Source organism: Stegodyphus dumicola, chromosome X2 (genome assembly GCF_044657685.1).
Source record: "Stegodyphus dumicola isolate Sdum_Otavi_A_Nest chromosome X2, ASM4465768v1".
NCBI classification, from domain to species: Eukaryota; Metazoa; Arthropoda; class Arachnida; order Araneae; family Eresidae; genus Stegodyphus; species Stegodyphus dumicola.
In genome coordinates this window covers 73,671,707-73,688,335 of record NC_140781.1, presented here as the reverse complement: position 1 = coordinate 73,688,335, position 16,629 = coordinate 73,671,707, and the positions used below count along the sequence as shown (strand labels likewise).

The 16,629-nt window shown below is 34.9% G+C and overlaps 1 protein-coding gene across 2 annotated transcripts in view; it reads left to right on the top strand.

Annotated features, from left to right (window-relative positions):
* The window catches only part of LOC118181421 (apolipophorins-like), a 149,269-nt gene that overhangs the window by 89,386 nt on the left and 43,254 nt on the right, over nt 1–16,629 (top strand). For both annotated transcript variants that reach the window (XM_085809892.1, XM_085809893.1), the window contains exons 23-25: nt 4,764–4,947; nt 6,241–6,428; nt 13,226–13,449. In XM_085809892.1, the coding sequence (XP_085666018.1) occupies nt 4,764–4,947; nt 6,241–6,428; nt 13,226–13,449 (596 nt within the window). The remainder of the gene's footprint in view (nt 1–4,763; nt 4,948–6,240; nt 6,429–13,225; nt 13,450–16,629) is intronic.

Below are 16,629 nucleotides of genomic sequence, written 5' to 3'. Positions count from 1 at the left end.
ATTGCCAAGCGACAGCAGGTAGGACACGGGCAAAGCAGTCTGACCAGTGCTTATATACACACGTGCAGTTCCGCGATTAAGATTAATTTTGCGATGAGAAACTGCGTGGTATGAGAAGTTACTATTCTCACAGCTATATACACCCTGCTGGTACGAGAAGTAGCAATTAGTCAGTCCCTCGTCTAGCGAGTTGATTGTCAGTCTAGTGTTGAGTTGCTCGTCGAGAGTATCGCGAGTCTAGCGAGTGCATCGTCGAGTCTAGCGAGTGATTCGTCGAGTGCATCGCGAGTTGTAGCGTGGAGAGTCTCGAGAGTACGTTGAGTTCCGAGAACGGCCGAACAGATTCGGGAGCTGTACTCTGGGACTTTGTTGTGAAGCTGTCTTCACCGTTATGGCCCGATAGTCTGAAGGCTGTGTTGTTGATTGTTTCAGCGTGCTTGCCGTAGTTTTTCGACGACTGTAAACGTGATTTTGGAGCTGCTCTGAGTAACACGCCTTAAATAAATCGTGTCTGATTCTTCATCAAGTGTTGTCGTCAGTCACTCCAAATTCATGAACCCGTACAAGAAACGCAACAATACCTATGTAGGAGGTAATGTTCTAAAAAGGGGTGGAGTATCTTTAGGTGTAAGGGAGCGTACAGACCTGTATATGCTGCCACATAGAAATCCCAATGTTCAGAGTTTTAGAGACAACATACTGTATCGTATTATTTTTCCTATGTTTCCGCAACTGGTGATACCATCATTTTGCAAGTGGATAATACTCGTTCTCACACTGCTCGCCTCGTGCACCAATTTTTTGAAAAAGAGACTCTTGTCCAGATCAAGTAGCCAGCACATTTTTCTCAACTTTAATCCCATTAAGCATATGTGGGACGGTCTCGGGAGGTAAGTTGCTGGCCTCCAATCTTCTCCCCAAATACTAGATGGGCTTAGAACTGCTTTACCTATCAGTGGTCATTGCTATCCGTGCAGCTCATTGACAGTATGACAAACAGCATAAGACATCGCGGGTAGGCGGGTATTGCTGTTCGGGCTGGTCGTACTCTATATTGAAATTTTTTTGTTTAATTTGTATGCCCGATTTTAGAAGATTTTATGTTCCTGTTGATTTCAAAATGTTGATATAGTAGCAATTATTATCAGAAATTTTCCTCCAGGTTGCTTGCATGCTTTTTGGGTTATCGTCAGCGTTCTGCTTGTTGTTTAACTTTTGGAAACCAATGTATAACCATGTGTCTACTTACAGGGACTGCTGGAAAGTTTACTCAGTTAACACGGTTGTGTCTCTACTAGTGCTCGAGCGGTAAGAGCACTAAAAGTGAATAGTTAGATATAAGTTTAAATCCGGCGAATGGGCTGGCTGCATGGGAGATTTCATGGTTTTCCCAGCTGCAACATGAATACTAGTTAATTTCTTTTAAAACGTCCTCATTAAAGTATTCCTCTTCCTGTAGGAAGATAATGCTCCTGCGCTTTGCAAGTAATCAAAATAAAATCAATTCAATAGTTAAGATTAACCTTCTTCTTTTAAATTATACCGCTTGCCATTAAACTTGCGTAAACTTTCTAGTGAGAAAGAGTACTTTGCGACATGAATAAGATAGATTTTTGAAACAAATGTAACTGCTAGTAAAATTTAGGAATAATTGAGACAGCTTTGCTGTTTTGGAAAACGTAATTTGTAAATTGTTTGAATAAAAAGAATGATGTATGACATATTAGAATTGATGCATTAAAAGCATTAAGCATGGTGCATTAGAATGAATTCAAAACCTTTTACAAATATTAAAATCAACTTCAATGCCTAATTTTGTAAAAAGCGTTTAAATATAATGTTTAGTAAAATTATAAATTGAAAATACAGACTGATTCAGAATTCATCATCAATATTTGGTCGGGAGGTAGGAAATAGAAAAGGAAGGAGTGCTACAAGGTCCACAGCACTATCAACAGTGTTCTCGTACGCCATGTTTTTCATAGCACCCCATACAAAGAAATCGATTGGACATAAATCCGGTGAACGTGGCCAAGAAACTGGTCCACCGCGACCAATCCATTGACCTCCAAACTTTTTGCTTAGAAAAGCACGCACAGCATTGCAGAGGCGTTAAGGAAAACTAGTTCATATTCACGTCCCACATAAAGAAAATCATGAAAACTCCAGAGCATCCAGTCTTTTGACCGATATTCGAACCCGAGTCGAACTACCAGTATGTAGCTGTATTAGAACTCAGCCACTGGTGGACCTCAAGAATGTTTAAATAGAAAAAATATTGAAAGAATATAATTTCGTTTCGAGAAATAAAAATGCAAAGTTATTACATGATATTATCGCTTATTTTCTTAACATTAACCGATTTTAAATTAGTAACTAACAAATAATTAGACAATTAACCTGAGGTATGGAATAACACTTTTCTGTTTCTTACATTTTCTAAATATAAATTATTCTATAATTTTAGGTGCGAGCTGTGTGTATAGATTTTGGAGAATTTAAGTGAGAAAGCAAAAACATCATTCCCTTTAAAAAAGCAATAGAAATTGTTAATTTTTTCTCTCCTTACAATAGGAAATTCGAAACCGCATTATTACATTAAACAAATTTTAAAATAAAATTTTCATTTCGCCTGTTTTAAAAAATGTCTTTTCAAATACTTCTGGTTTTAACAAGTGATATTTGATTTTTTTTACACTCATCAAATTGAAATTAAAATTGAATTAAGTGTTCATGATCTCTGAAATTGAATCTTCTGTCAAATAAAGCGAAAACGAAATTTCATTGGTTAGTAATAATTTCCTCGGAGTCAAAAATATCCTTGCCGTCCTTCTCACCACGCGAGGATATTGTAAATTCTCCAAATGTTATTTCAGTCACTGATGGCTATTTATGATGTCAAGAAGCCTGACAAGGTGTTTATGTTTTCAAGGAGTCTTACCTCTACTGTATTTTTTTCTTCTTCCACATCATCCTGTTTCCTCAATTAGAAAGCAGTTTGTCACGATTTAGTCTGTACCTAATGCTTAAGCCATCTCTTACTAATGAATAAGATACGGTGAGGTTGCTATTTTATGAGTTTCTCTAAATGTATATATTTGTCCAAGCTTAAGAATACAGTTGTCCAAAAAAATTTTTTTAAATAGAAGCAAAACACTTTTTTAACAGGCTTTAAGCTGCAACAGAAAAAAGTAACAAATATATAGTTGTAAGCTTGCTAAGAACTAGAAAATGGAAGTATTTTTTTGTAATGAATTTCGCTCATCCGAAGCCAATGGATCAAAAGATCAATTCTAATAAGAATAAATGCCAATAAAAATCAAAATAAAATTAGAAGAATAAAAGAAGGAGAATGCAGTCCCATGTGAAATAAGAAATAAGGTCCAAAAGCAATTTGTAAAAGACCAAAATAAACCAAACATACCTTATAATTTAAGCCCACTAAAATGTAGAGTCTCCAGTAGAAAAACAGGGCATAGTATCTGATAAAACAACATGTAAATTGAAGACAGAGTTTCCTAATTAAGTCTGAGGCTAAAAGGTCTAGAATTAAAATTATATTTTTATTATATATACATATATATTATATATAATAGGTACACTCTGTATATATATATATATATAATAGGTACACTCTGTATATATATATATATAATAGGTACACTCTGTATATATATGTATATAATAGGTGCACTTTGTATATATATATATATATAATAGGTACACTCTGTGTTCACGAAAGCCGTTACACAACTTTTTCTCAACCGTTGGTCGTAGACATGCACTTTCAGTTACAAAATTGTTTTAAATGACGCAAAGACTTATGTTTTGGAATTTTTAAATATATAAATGCCAAAATGAGAATCTGCCTCATTCAAACCATTTTTGTAAGTACAAGTACAGGTCTACGACCTACGGTTACTCAAATAAAGGCCGAGTAAGGACTTATGCAACATAGTATATACGTAGGTATAAACAAAGCCCGAAAGAAAAATTGTAATGCATAACTGATTTTTAAACACGCATAAAACTACAATAACACAAAATAGCTAATTTAGATTTAAATTTGTGTATGCGAAAAATCGGAAATATTTAATAATATGAGTTTCTTTCACCCAGGGCCAGTTGACAATTTAAAAACGTGTGCAAGCCCAAGAATAGTAGTACTGTAATGTGGTGGGAACAACTTATAAAAATTAAAATGCATGACATATTGAAGTACATTGCAAGAATACTGAAGATGTGTGAATAATGAAATAAATATCAATATTACAAAGCAATAACCTCCAAAAAAAAAAAACCCTCAAATTTCCTCTTATTTTAAAATCCAATTATAAAAGCATGTAAGAGGGAAAATAAACATAATCGAAAGACAATAAAGTTACATATATGTCTCAGAGAAGCATACATATAATTCCATTAGCTGAGTTTCTGATCTCGCCAGTCCACTCATGAAAATATTTTTTGTAGGTGGAATTAATTATCATTTGGTTCTGGGTGAGAGAAACTCACATTATTAAATATTTTCTTCTAGTTTGCCTGAAAAAACTTAAATTTAATTACTTTATCTTACAGCATTTTTATGCGGGTTTCTTAATATGCATTTTTTCTAGAAATAATTCTAAAATTATATTGTGAAAAGAATAATTGTAAGTAATGAAAGAGGACAAGAAAGTTTTGCTCTATTTAAACAATAAGCTTCATAGAAATTCTTAATTTATGTATTAAATTTTGAGAATTATAATGTGCCTTTAATTTTCTAGTACCATAGACCTAGGCTTAGTTATAGTTTGGAAGGAACTGTTTTAAAACCTCAGTGCCACCTAGAAGACAGCTGCGTAGTGGAAACTACATTCACGTCTATTTACAAGGGCGATACGACAAAAGCGACACTTCTTACTGATTATAATACAGGATGTCGGGAGCTAAGACTTTTCAATGAGGAAGGTAGTATTCAAACTTAAGTTTATAAATAGTACTTAATTCCATGTATCTAGCAAAAGAGCATGCAAAATTCATTTGACTATTTATATACTGACCTTTGTTTCCAGTTCATAATGAGGAAACAATGATGTAAACGAAAGGTGAGCATTCGTTATGCCTGCCGTTAATTAACGCAATTACAAGAAGTTTCCTTAATGAATAACTTTCATTAATATGCATAACATTTATTAATTAGTACATACAATAATTTTATCCGAAATAACATTGAGCAATTTAATTCACAATTGATATCATTACAGAATACAAAAATATAACTTAAATATTCAAGAAGTGCCAAAAACATTGCTTTTTATGCATATTAACTAGCATAATCATTGCCTGCATTTTTATTAAAATGCTAGCATTGCATGTGGTCTATCAAATTAACTTCGTCATAAATAAATACTAAGAAACATCATTGAATAGAAAACTTAAACTTTCTCTGACAGACAGTGACTCACTTTACCTGCAGTATCTATCGGATTAATGGTATAGTATGAAGTGAAGAAGTTTAATTGAAAATTTTCTATAAAGATTTCTTTTATTTTAGTTCATTTGGTGCATATTTTTAATGAAAACCTGCTACCGAATTTGCAACTTCAGTTAATTTTTAGCCCAAAGGAGCAAGGTACCCAGAAGTGCTAATAATTTTAATTGTTTCGGCATTTTGCGTCGTCCGCTATAAAACGGCATTTTACTTTTCAAATTGCTGCTACCAAATATTAGATACCTACGTTACATTTAAAGAGATTTAGTAATGAAAAATATGATATACACTTATGCAGAATGCATGAGTGTATTGTGAAAAAACAGCGGTACCTACAGACATCAAATTTTGAGTCAGATTTAATAACGTAGTCTTCAACTCGAATATGGGCATCTGAAAGTCCGAATTTGGAATTTGTTTTACTATCTATTTCATATTTTGTAAAACTGTAACGAATTTTTGAGTAACAAACTCAATGATTCCCAAGCGAGCAATGGCAACACTGTACGGGGAAAAAATATCACCAGCGCTCGAGACTGTGTATTGGGAACTCTAAAGACATGCTCTTTTTAAATTATTTTGTGATATTGCTGTTGAATTGAATTTTATGGTTTAGGCTCGAAGAACATGATATTTAACGAAAGAAAGTAACACACAAAACGTTAAAAACGCGGCTTTAGGCGTAATATATAATCTAAAAGCTTTCAGATTTTTTTTACTTTATTTAATTTGCATTAACTAATAATAAATTTCGAAATTATTTCATATAGGCGAAAAGACCAGAGTCATTGAATTTTGCATCAACCTACAAAGCAATAAGTTCATTTCCATCGTGATGGAGAGCCTGGACGAGGATTTGCAGTGGAGGTTCGATTATTCGTTAGAGGCAATTCGGAAGAGCTTAACAGTAGTAAATTTGAGGCAGCAGGGTAATCCCGAGTTTCTTGGCGAATTTTTGGTATGTCTTTATATTCCTAATGTTTTAGTAACATTTTAGAAGGGAACATTTCGCACGACAATATACACTGGTGTGCAAAAATTAAGGACGAAGTCGAAAAATTAGCATATCAGCTGAACGAAGAGGCAGAGCGAACAGAAAGACCAATCAGGAAATTAAAGTGATGTACGGTAGCACATGCGCAGTTTATGCAGGTAGACGTAATGGGGGAGTGTCTGAGTAGTATAAAGCATGTTGTCGGTGTAAGATCAGTATTTCTGGCAAAGAGATTGCACGCCGTATAGCAGTTAAAATCACACCGAGTTGCTGCCTCAGCGAGAAATGGAGAATAATCAATCTGTTAGACGACATCTGGATGCTTTTACCCGAGGTCGAATCATTGGGAAGTTGGAAGGCCGCAGTGTGACAAGTGCGGCTGCAGAGTTCGGAATTGCTTACAGCATCGTTTCACGACTTTGGAGACAATTTCAAACTACAGGAACAGCTATCCGGAGGTTTAGTAGTGGTCATCCACGAGGAACCACACCCGCAGATGACCAGTATATTGCCTTACAGGCCAGAAGAAACAGGCGGCAGACAGCGGGAGAAATCGCTAGACACACGACACAGGCGAGTGGACGATATCGCGTTTTACCGTGGCCAGAAGACTGCACGGTGGTGGTCTGTTTGCAAGACGCCCTGTACGGTGTGTACCTCTAACGCCTGTCCATCGGAGAAGGCGTTCTCTGTGGTGCCGGGAACACCGGAATTGGAGAGACAATGAATGGGGACGAGTACTCTTTACTGATGAGAGCAGATTCAGTCTGAGTAGCGATTCTCGTCGCATACTCATCTGGAGAGAGCGGGGAAGCCGCAATCATCCCTCGAACATCATTGAAAGGGACAGGTATGGAGGTGGCGGTGTTCTCCTTTGGGAAGGCATCATGCTTGGTAGTCGTACAGACCTTCACATCTTCGACGCAGGTTCAGTCAACGGGACTCGTAATTGTAACGAGATTCTTCTTCCATATGTGCGTCTTTTTAGAGGCGCTATGGGTCCGCAGTTCCTTTTCATGGACGACAATGCACCATGTCATCGCACAGTAGCTGCCGAACAGCTCTTAGAGAGTGAGGATATTGAACGTATGGATTGGCCGGCACGATCTCCGGATCTCAGTCCCATCGAGCATGTATGGGATTTTCTAGGCAGACGCTTGGCAGCTCGTACTTTACCGCCAGTAACGATTCCGGAGCTTCGATTGGCGCTGCAAGACGAATGGGCAGCAATGCCTCAACAACTCATTGACACCCTCATTCTCAGCATGGGCAGACGCTGTGAAACCTGCCTAGCAGTCAGGGGAGATCATATTCCCTATTAAAGACCGGATGTTTCTTGCTGGACACCCATCACAGGGATGTTTCGGCCTTCAGTCGCATTGCGCGCCATGCTACTTTTTCAATAAAGCTTCTTTTTATCCCTCTGATTTCTCTTTTAGTAAGTGTTGCTTACATTACTCATGTCCTTACGTATTGGGAATCTTACGGTATTAAATGTGTTGATTTGGAAAGCTTTTGTACAAAGTTATATTGAAAAAACCGTCTCGTCCTTAATTTTTGCACACCAATGTAGTGTATTACTTTAACGTTTTAATTTAATTTTGTTTGTTTGTTTATTTATTTATTTTTGCAATTAAAAATGATGGGACATGTTTTCAATCATCTGTCACAAGTATTCCAGTCTGAACAAGCTGCTTTTACTGTATAACAGCTTCAGTGGTGCCTCAGACGTGCCCCTTACGGTACATCAGCTTTACTAAATTGTTATTTATCTAGAAATATTTTCGAAATCGAAACGCCTTTGTAAAAATTTATTTAAGAAACGTTTCTATGATTTTACTTCCTCTTTCGACGTAAAGGAAGTATTGTGATCGCAAAAAAATTCGGGTATCATATCCCAACGGAAATATCCATTTGACCGTTCCGGAATGCATTTGGTCGATTTTTTTGCGTGATATCTGTACGTACGCAGAAAATAAAGGACTCTTTTATCCAAAACGGATTGCAAAATTGATTTTAAATGGATTCAAAAGGGATTTTCTTCGTGGCGTCTGTACATATGTGGCTATCTCGCATAACGCAAAAATGATCATTTTTGCGTTATGCGAGATGCCGTAGGATGTTGAAATTTTATATATGGGACTGCTATAACATTAATTGCGTACCTCCCTTTCCTACTTCCCTTTCTGAAATAATAGAGGAAACCAAGCAGCGACCAGAATGTCAGTTTTGCAAGTGGGAAGACGAACAAAGAGCGTGAGATTGCGCAGCAAAGACTTTTTATTCTAAGGCATGATTACATTCGGATCACATAAAAAGAATGTTGACATTAAGCGAAATAAATTTCAGACACATAACAAATTAATATTCAGATGCTAGGTTAAGATTTCATCGCATTCCAGGAATAATTGCGCAAAAGAGACCAGAGGTGAAAGGTTTCTAGGGTTAGGATATGGCCAAGTCCTCATACTGATTTAAAATTACTTGCTTTAAAATGGGAGTCATATCTATTTTGCTTACATTATGATAATCATCAGACATTTTTTTCAGCAGTTTCCCTAGCTTCTTAAGTTGGTGGGTATACCTTTTTAATTTTCAAGTAAGGGCTAAGGTAATTTCCTATACATTAAATAAGGTGGTGGACATTTAGTTACAGAATGTGGACAAACGGAAGTTCACATGTCCAGTTTTTGACGAAACCGAATATTATCCTATTAATTGGTGTTTGATTTGAGAAACGCTGTAGTCTACAAAAACTTTCTGAAATAGAAAACGTTTAAGGGAATATGAGTAAGGATGTCTATTTAAATAATCCTCTTAAGAATAATTTCTAATGTTTATGCGAAAATACGCAAAATGAAAAGATTATGCTAATCATTATGCAAATAATGAGTATGGAAATTCCTGCATAAATACCAAGTTGCAAGAATTATTAAATAATTAAAATCATATATTTGCAAAAGTAAGTATGATATAGGTTAAGATAAAAAAAAATGGCCGAACAAGTATTAATTTAGAAGTCAAGCAACAAAAAACAGCGTTATATTTGCAAATTTTCACAGGACTAGTTTCGGTGGTTTTACCGAACCATCATTCTCGCCAAAGCTCAAATGAATGATGTAAAATACGTGCAATTTCATTGCACGTATTTTACAGAAATTTAACTTTTGGGTCGTTTATTTTCCTATAAATAAAATTCCGAGGTCCGTACTCAAGGACCCCATTCCGGATATGAATTTCTGGGGTATTTACAGGATTTCTTGCCAGTGAGGTTTAATTTACATTGGTCAAAATAAAAGAGCATTAAAATTTCGCATTAAGGAAGATGAGGCATATGTTAGAAAAAAGAAACACAGAAGTCTTTTGTTGCCCAGCATTGTTGGTCTGAAAATCTCACTTTCAATTTATCTGCAGCCATCATTATTCAAAAAAACATCTTCCATTGGTGAATTAGATTTTCTAGAGGCGTTTCACATTCAAAAATATTTCTATTCTATAATTAAGACACAATAACACGCCGAATAAGTACTAATTCAGAAATCAAACAACAAATATCAGCTTTAATTTTCAAGATTTTCGCAGGACTAGTTTCGATGGTTTTACCGAACCACCATCCTCAGCTGCAAAACCGCAAATGAACAAGATAGATTCCTATCTAGGATGGTGGTTCGGTAAAACCATCGAAACTAGTCCTGCGAAAATTTTGAAAATTAACGCTGATTTTTGTTGTTTGATTTCTGAATTTCTATTCTAGTTAACAATCCTAATTGCAATTCGTCTTTGCCTTCAGCCTTTAAGGGAATTATGTTTTATTTCTCGTTTAGTCAATAGATGGCGCCAGTAGCTTAACTCCTGCCAGCCATTGTTATCTTATCTTATATAATCACTATATCTTACTTCATTCATTTGCGCTTTAGCAGCTGAGGATGGTAGTTCAGTAAAATCATCGAAACTAGTCCTGTGAAAATTTGCAAATGTAAAGCTGATTTTTGTTGTTTGACTTCTAAATTAATATGATGTAGGTTGTCTTATCATTAAATGACTTCAGAACTTCTAATCGCTGATCGCCCGTATAGAGCATCCCCTACAGATAACGCTGAAATTAAAAAATAAATAGACGAATTATTTTATGCAGGTATAATGAAACCATCATTTAGCTCTTTTGCTGCATTTGTAATTTTAGCCTATAAAAGAAACGATAATGCAAAACCTAGATTATGTACAGATTATAGAAAACGTAACCAAATTACTAAAACAGTCCCTGAACCCATACCTAGAATAGATGCAATATTAGATCGATTAATGAATGCAAAAGACCTGGTATCTGGTTAATTGCATATCAAGTTAAATAAAAAAGATAATAAAAAATTAGCATTTACCTCTATTTTTGATCTTTATGAATTTAACAAATTACCTTTTGATTGGAAAAATTCTTCAGCTGTTTTTTCAAAGTGCTCTTCGACAAATTTTAAATAAATATCAAATTCAGTTTGCCTTATATTTTGATGACATAATAGTATTTTCAAAAAATTTTTTAAACACATTTAAAGCATCTTAAAATAATATTTGAGATATGTGAAAAAGAAAATAGAAAATTATTAAAGTGACATTTTGCTAGCGAAAATCATTTTCTAGGATATGAAGTTCAAGCAGGGAAATATTAATCCAGTAATGCAAATATTGAAATTATTAAAATGTCAAACAGTCTTTCAGAATTTAAAAGATTCTACAATTTACAGATCTATATTAGCTTTATTTAATCCAAAATATCCCTATCATGTATTTGCAGTTGAATCTAAAGAAGGTGCTAGTGCAGTTCTAAAACAATAATTTACATCCCATATTTTACCGTTCTCGAAAATTGAGATTTTATGAAAGAAATTGCGCAGTTACTGAATTAGAGTTTTTAGCTATTGTAGATGCTGTTGATAAATTTTATTGCTATTTACACGGGAAACATTTTACTGTCCATACTGATCATGCTGCCCTAGTTTGGCTTAAAAATATAAAATATCGTAAAGGCAGATTACTGAGATGATCATTGAAATTATCTATGCATGATTTTGATAAAAAAAATATAAAGGTTCTACTAATTTTGAAGCTGTTATGCTAATTAGAAATCCCATTTCCCAACATTTATGTATACAAACTAATTTGTAATCGTTAGAGGAAATTAAAGATTATCAAAGTTTAGATAATGCTTGTAACCCTAAGTATAAGAAAATTTATGATGTGTTAACTATAAAGAAACAAAGTTTGTCTAAAATTGTATCTTTTTGCACTAAATTACTTCAAAAAGCTCATATTCAATTTCATCATATTGGTGTCTGCTCAATGTTAAATTAGTTGTCATCTCAGTATAGATATTCGAAATTATTATGAACATTGTGAAGTATGTCAGCCTTATAAGAAAAGTAAATAAACGAAATTTGGCGTAATTGCAAGCATTACCATCTGTATGTGAACCTTTCGAACTGTTACCTGTTGATATTATTGGTGATTTAAATTATTATAATTTTGCTAAAATGTACACTGCGCAAAAAAAAAAAAGGGGGGGGAGGACAGTTCTATATCTCCCATTCTACTGCGCCGATTGACGAAATTCAAATTGCGTTTTTCATGTCTCGAAAGCGCGACTTAGGATATATATTATTAGATTTATATATAGCATTGTTTTAACATAGGTATTCTGAGACAAAAATCGGACTTTTCTGAAATAACGTAATAAGGTTTTTTTTCCATATTTAGATCCTACCGCTCAAATTATGCCTAGATATTAAATTTTGTAAAATTTGGTGCGAAATTTACGGAGAAATTAAAAAAGCTATCTTGACGCTAGTGTTTTCAGTTGCACCAAGAATAATTCACTTGGCGAACTTCTTAATATATAGCAACCTATTTTCTTTTCCCTTCCATAATGCCGGAGCGGAAAAAAAAGAAAAACTCTTTCCTACTTTTCTACATTGTGCATGAGCATGAAAAAACGTCACATCGTTCCTACTTTCAAATAATTTTAACAAAGTGTCTAAACCACATTTGATGTTTTATCGCTTTTTACAAATATGCCAAATTTCAAAACGCGCCAACATATAAATTCACATATACTTCGGAAATTCTGAATAAATAAATGTAATTTTTTGCAGGTATGCTTAGAAATACGTCTACTTTAAGATGATGGTAAAAATTTTATATATCATAATTAAAAATTATTTAAAAATACAAATCTTAAAAATAAATCTTAAAAAAATAGGTGAATTTTTATTTAGAATCAACCTGAATTTCGAAATGTGAAAGGAAGAATCGAATAAGTTTAATAAAAAAGAGAGATTAATAAATATATACCAAACTCAATTAACATTGAGCAGTTAAAATTTTGAGAGCTAATTTTTTAAAAACTATTCGTGCGATTTTTACAAAACTTGGTAGTTTGGCGTAATTTGAGTCGTAGAATTGAAATATGTAAAATCATTGGCATGTTATTTCTGAAAAAGTCCGATTTTGTGTCAAAATATCTATATTAGAACAATGCTATATATAAATCTAATACATATCCTAGGTCGGGCTTTTGGAACATGAAAAACGCAAGTTGAATTTCTTCAATCGGCCCAGTAGACCAGTAGAACGGCAGCTATAGAACTGTCCCATTTTTTTGGAGCAGTGTACGTTCACATTATTATAGATCATGCTACTGGATATAAAAGTACTTTTATTGAACATTTATTTTTTATATTATTATTTATTAAACATTTTATTTTGTTTAGTTTAAACTAACTGGATTTGCTGATGACTTGTTGGAGGCTGGGATTGGAAAATTACCAATTTATGATTCTCCAAGATTCAAAATAATGTGGAATTCTTTGAAATCCAAAGTTCTCCAGCCGGCTCACGAATTTAATGTTGCTGAAGTTAAGAAACTGGCTAACGATCTTCGTAATGATTTCCTAACACTTCGAAATATAGTTCTAAAACTTTTACAGAAAATTCCGTAAGTTTCACAAATAAGTAATATACCTTTAGTTATTCCTTCAATATACAGGGTATATCAGGACAACATTGACAACTTTCAGGAGAAATGCAGTACACCTGGACGATGGGAAATCACATAAATGCATGGTCGGAAACGCTTTTCTGGCGCAGTAGTGACGACTCAAAAAGCAAAAAAGGAAGGACACAAACAGTGAGAAAAAGCATGTTTTATAATGCTTTAATACAGCAGAAACCTACGAATAAGAACTAAAACAAAGAACGATCGTCATTAAAGAAGGTGTTCGAAATTACGACCCCGGACCGTGAGCCTTACATCTCCGCGTGGAAGATCTGCATCACGAATGTAAGATGCATGACGCACGGTTCTTGCATCATGGTCTGGGTGGCAATTTCGAACACATTCTTTGATGATGATCGGTTGTCTCTTTATGTTGTTCTTTTCTTTGTTTTTGTTGTACTCCGAATAATAAATACGTTTTCTCACCCCGTTCGTGTCCTTTCTTTCTTGACTTTTATGTCGTCACTATCGCGCCAGGAAAACGTTTCCGACCTTGCATTCCTATGTGATTTCCCATTGTCTATGTGTATTTTATCTGTCCTGGAAGTTTGTCAACGCTATACTGGTTCACCCCCTCCATATCCACCTTTCATGTAGTTACGTTACGTTGTGTATTTAATGCTATAAATATGTAATCCTTACGCTATGTCATATCATGCTTCAATGCTGTGTCATGTTATATCTACGCTAAGCTATAATATGTCCCCATGCAATGTCCAGCTGTCGCATAGGTCATGCCACACTGCGAATTGTATGTTGTATTGTATGTTGTATGCGAATTATATGTAAATATGTAACCTCAATATTTAGGGAAAGTGTAGAATCACCCACTGCTTGGCGCGTTTTTAAGAATTGCACATACTCAGTATCCATGTACACATCGACCTATTTTCACTTAAAAAACATCCCAGAATTGCGCAAAAATTGCATTGCGCACTCACTAGACTTTATCCATGTACACATCGACCTATTTACTCAATATATCATGTCGCTCTGCTATGTCCATATGCCATGCTATGCTATGTTGCAATACTATGCTGTGTCTTATCTATGCTTAACTATGTTATGTCGCTATACTATGTTCACCTGTCCTGCAAGTTACATTACGTTGTGTATTTAATGTTGTAAATATGTTATGTCGCTATGCAATGACTATAGTCTATACTATGCCACGTCAAAATGCCATGTCATGTCATGTCTATGTTGAACTATGTTATGTCGCCATGAAATGTCCACCGTCTGTAAGTAATGCAACGCTAGGTATTTTATGTTGTAAACATGTTATGCTCTAGATGGAGCGGGTCTTTGACTATACCCGATTAGTCTTTGAAAGCCGTCCGGGTGTTCGACCCTGCTGTCACCTGTCACCTGTACAGGTACACTCTGTATATGTTAATCGAATATTTCACTTGTTATTAGAGGCAGATATCTCTCAGACTCCCATACAACGCTTTCTGAGAAATAAACTGCTATGCGTATATAATGATTATAAAATAATTTAGTTTTTTTTTTTTTCTTTCTTTTCTTTCGCTCCCTTCATCTCTGAAACGGACATTAAAATAAGATACATGTTCAGCCTAAAAGGAATAGACGCTTTCAAAATTTTACAAATATAAGAGTTTGAACAGCATGGTTAAAATATTTACACGTTTAGAAGAATATGCCCTGAAGTTTTTATGGCAAAGTTACAAATGTCCTATATGTGATCCTTTTGTAACATGTCTCTACCAGTGGTCGAATGATTCAGATTGCTGAATTCTGATAGTTCGACCTACTCTGGGTTCGAACCCAAGCGAACGGGATGGCTGCATGGTAGGTTTTAGTAGCTTTCCCTATGTTAAACATAAATACGAGTAGATTTCCCTCAGTGTCATGGTAAAGTACCCTTCGTGTGTAAAGTACCCCATGAAGGCATCCCTCCTCTGAAGTAGCCCTCAATGGCCTTGCCATATTCCTTCAATGATAGATTCCTTTGCATTATTCAAATACCTAACACAATCTAAACATTTGAAACTTTTTATGTGATACGTTAAGACCTTCCAAATTTGTGGGCAGATTTGGAATAAAAACCTGGTCCTTGGTTTCAGTATACGTGATCTCAAATGAACTGTTGTTCGGGCTTGTATTTTGATGTTTATTCATTCTATATTATCTTTTGTTTGTTCTTCCCATTTTTGTGCAACGGAGGGTCTGATTCTTTTACAAATTCTTTTTTGTCTGTTTGATTGCTGCTTGGTTTTTGTTTTATCAGCTTGCGTACTAGGGAATGCCTGATTTCGAATAGATCGAAAAGACTCAGAAATCTTGGGATAAGAATGAGTGACATCCACTATCTTCTTTTCTTCTGCATATGATATGTCTTTGAAGACTCTTATTATTTTGCACTTCCTTTCCCTTTTCCATTTCTTGTAAGATCTAGAAAAAAGCCGGATGTTCTATTGCTGTTGATACAAAACGGTGTCTTTAAGCAACTTTCACTGTCATGGTCCATGTCTGAGTATCTAACACAGATTGCCACGATAGGAAAACTTAGAATGTCCATATTGCTGACACTGGAAACAGCGCATCTTATTGGGTATGTATGTTCGCACTGGACAATTTAAATAACTTGCTTTGATGGATCTGAAAAGAGTCAGAATGCTAGATATCAATATATATGTCTTGTGTTTATTAGTTGCTAATGTCGGCGTATCTTAATTCTTCAAGCCCCACATACGTGTTGATCTTTCACTTTGGCAATCATTTCTTCTTCTGAAACAGTTATTAGATTTGATTCTGGAATAAAGTCTCAAGAGAAATTTAACGACTTATGAGGCGGCTGATTTACGTTTCCTAGGCTCGTTAAAAGTGTAACTGCTTTTGCGTCAAAACATACGTTTCCGGATTCAGTTAATGATTTATTAATTACAGCTATCCGCAGCTGGTTTGTTTGAGAAATTCATTAAATTGAAGGATCCATACAAACTATAGAGAACAATTATTTCGGACGTTAGTCATGCCTTCACGCTCACAGAGCACCCCTGAAGCAACTTTCCACACCTAACGAAGTGCCCAGCAGATGGCAGCCAATTCATACATACGGGGCCGACATGCGAATCCCATTTAAACTAATCTAGAGTT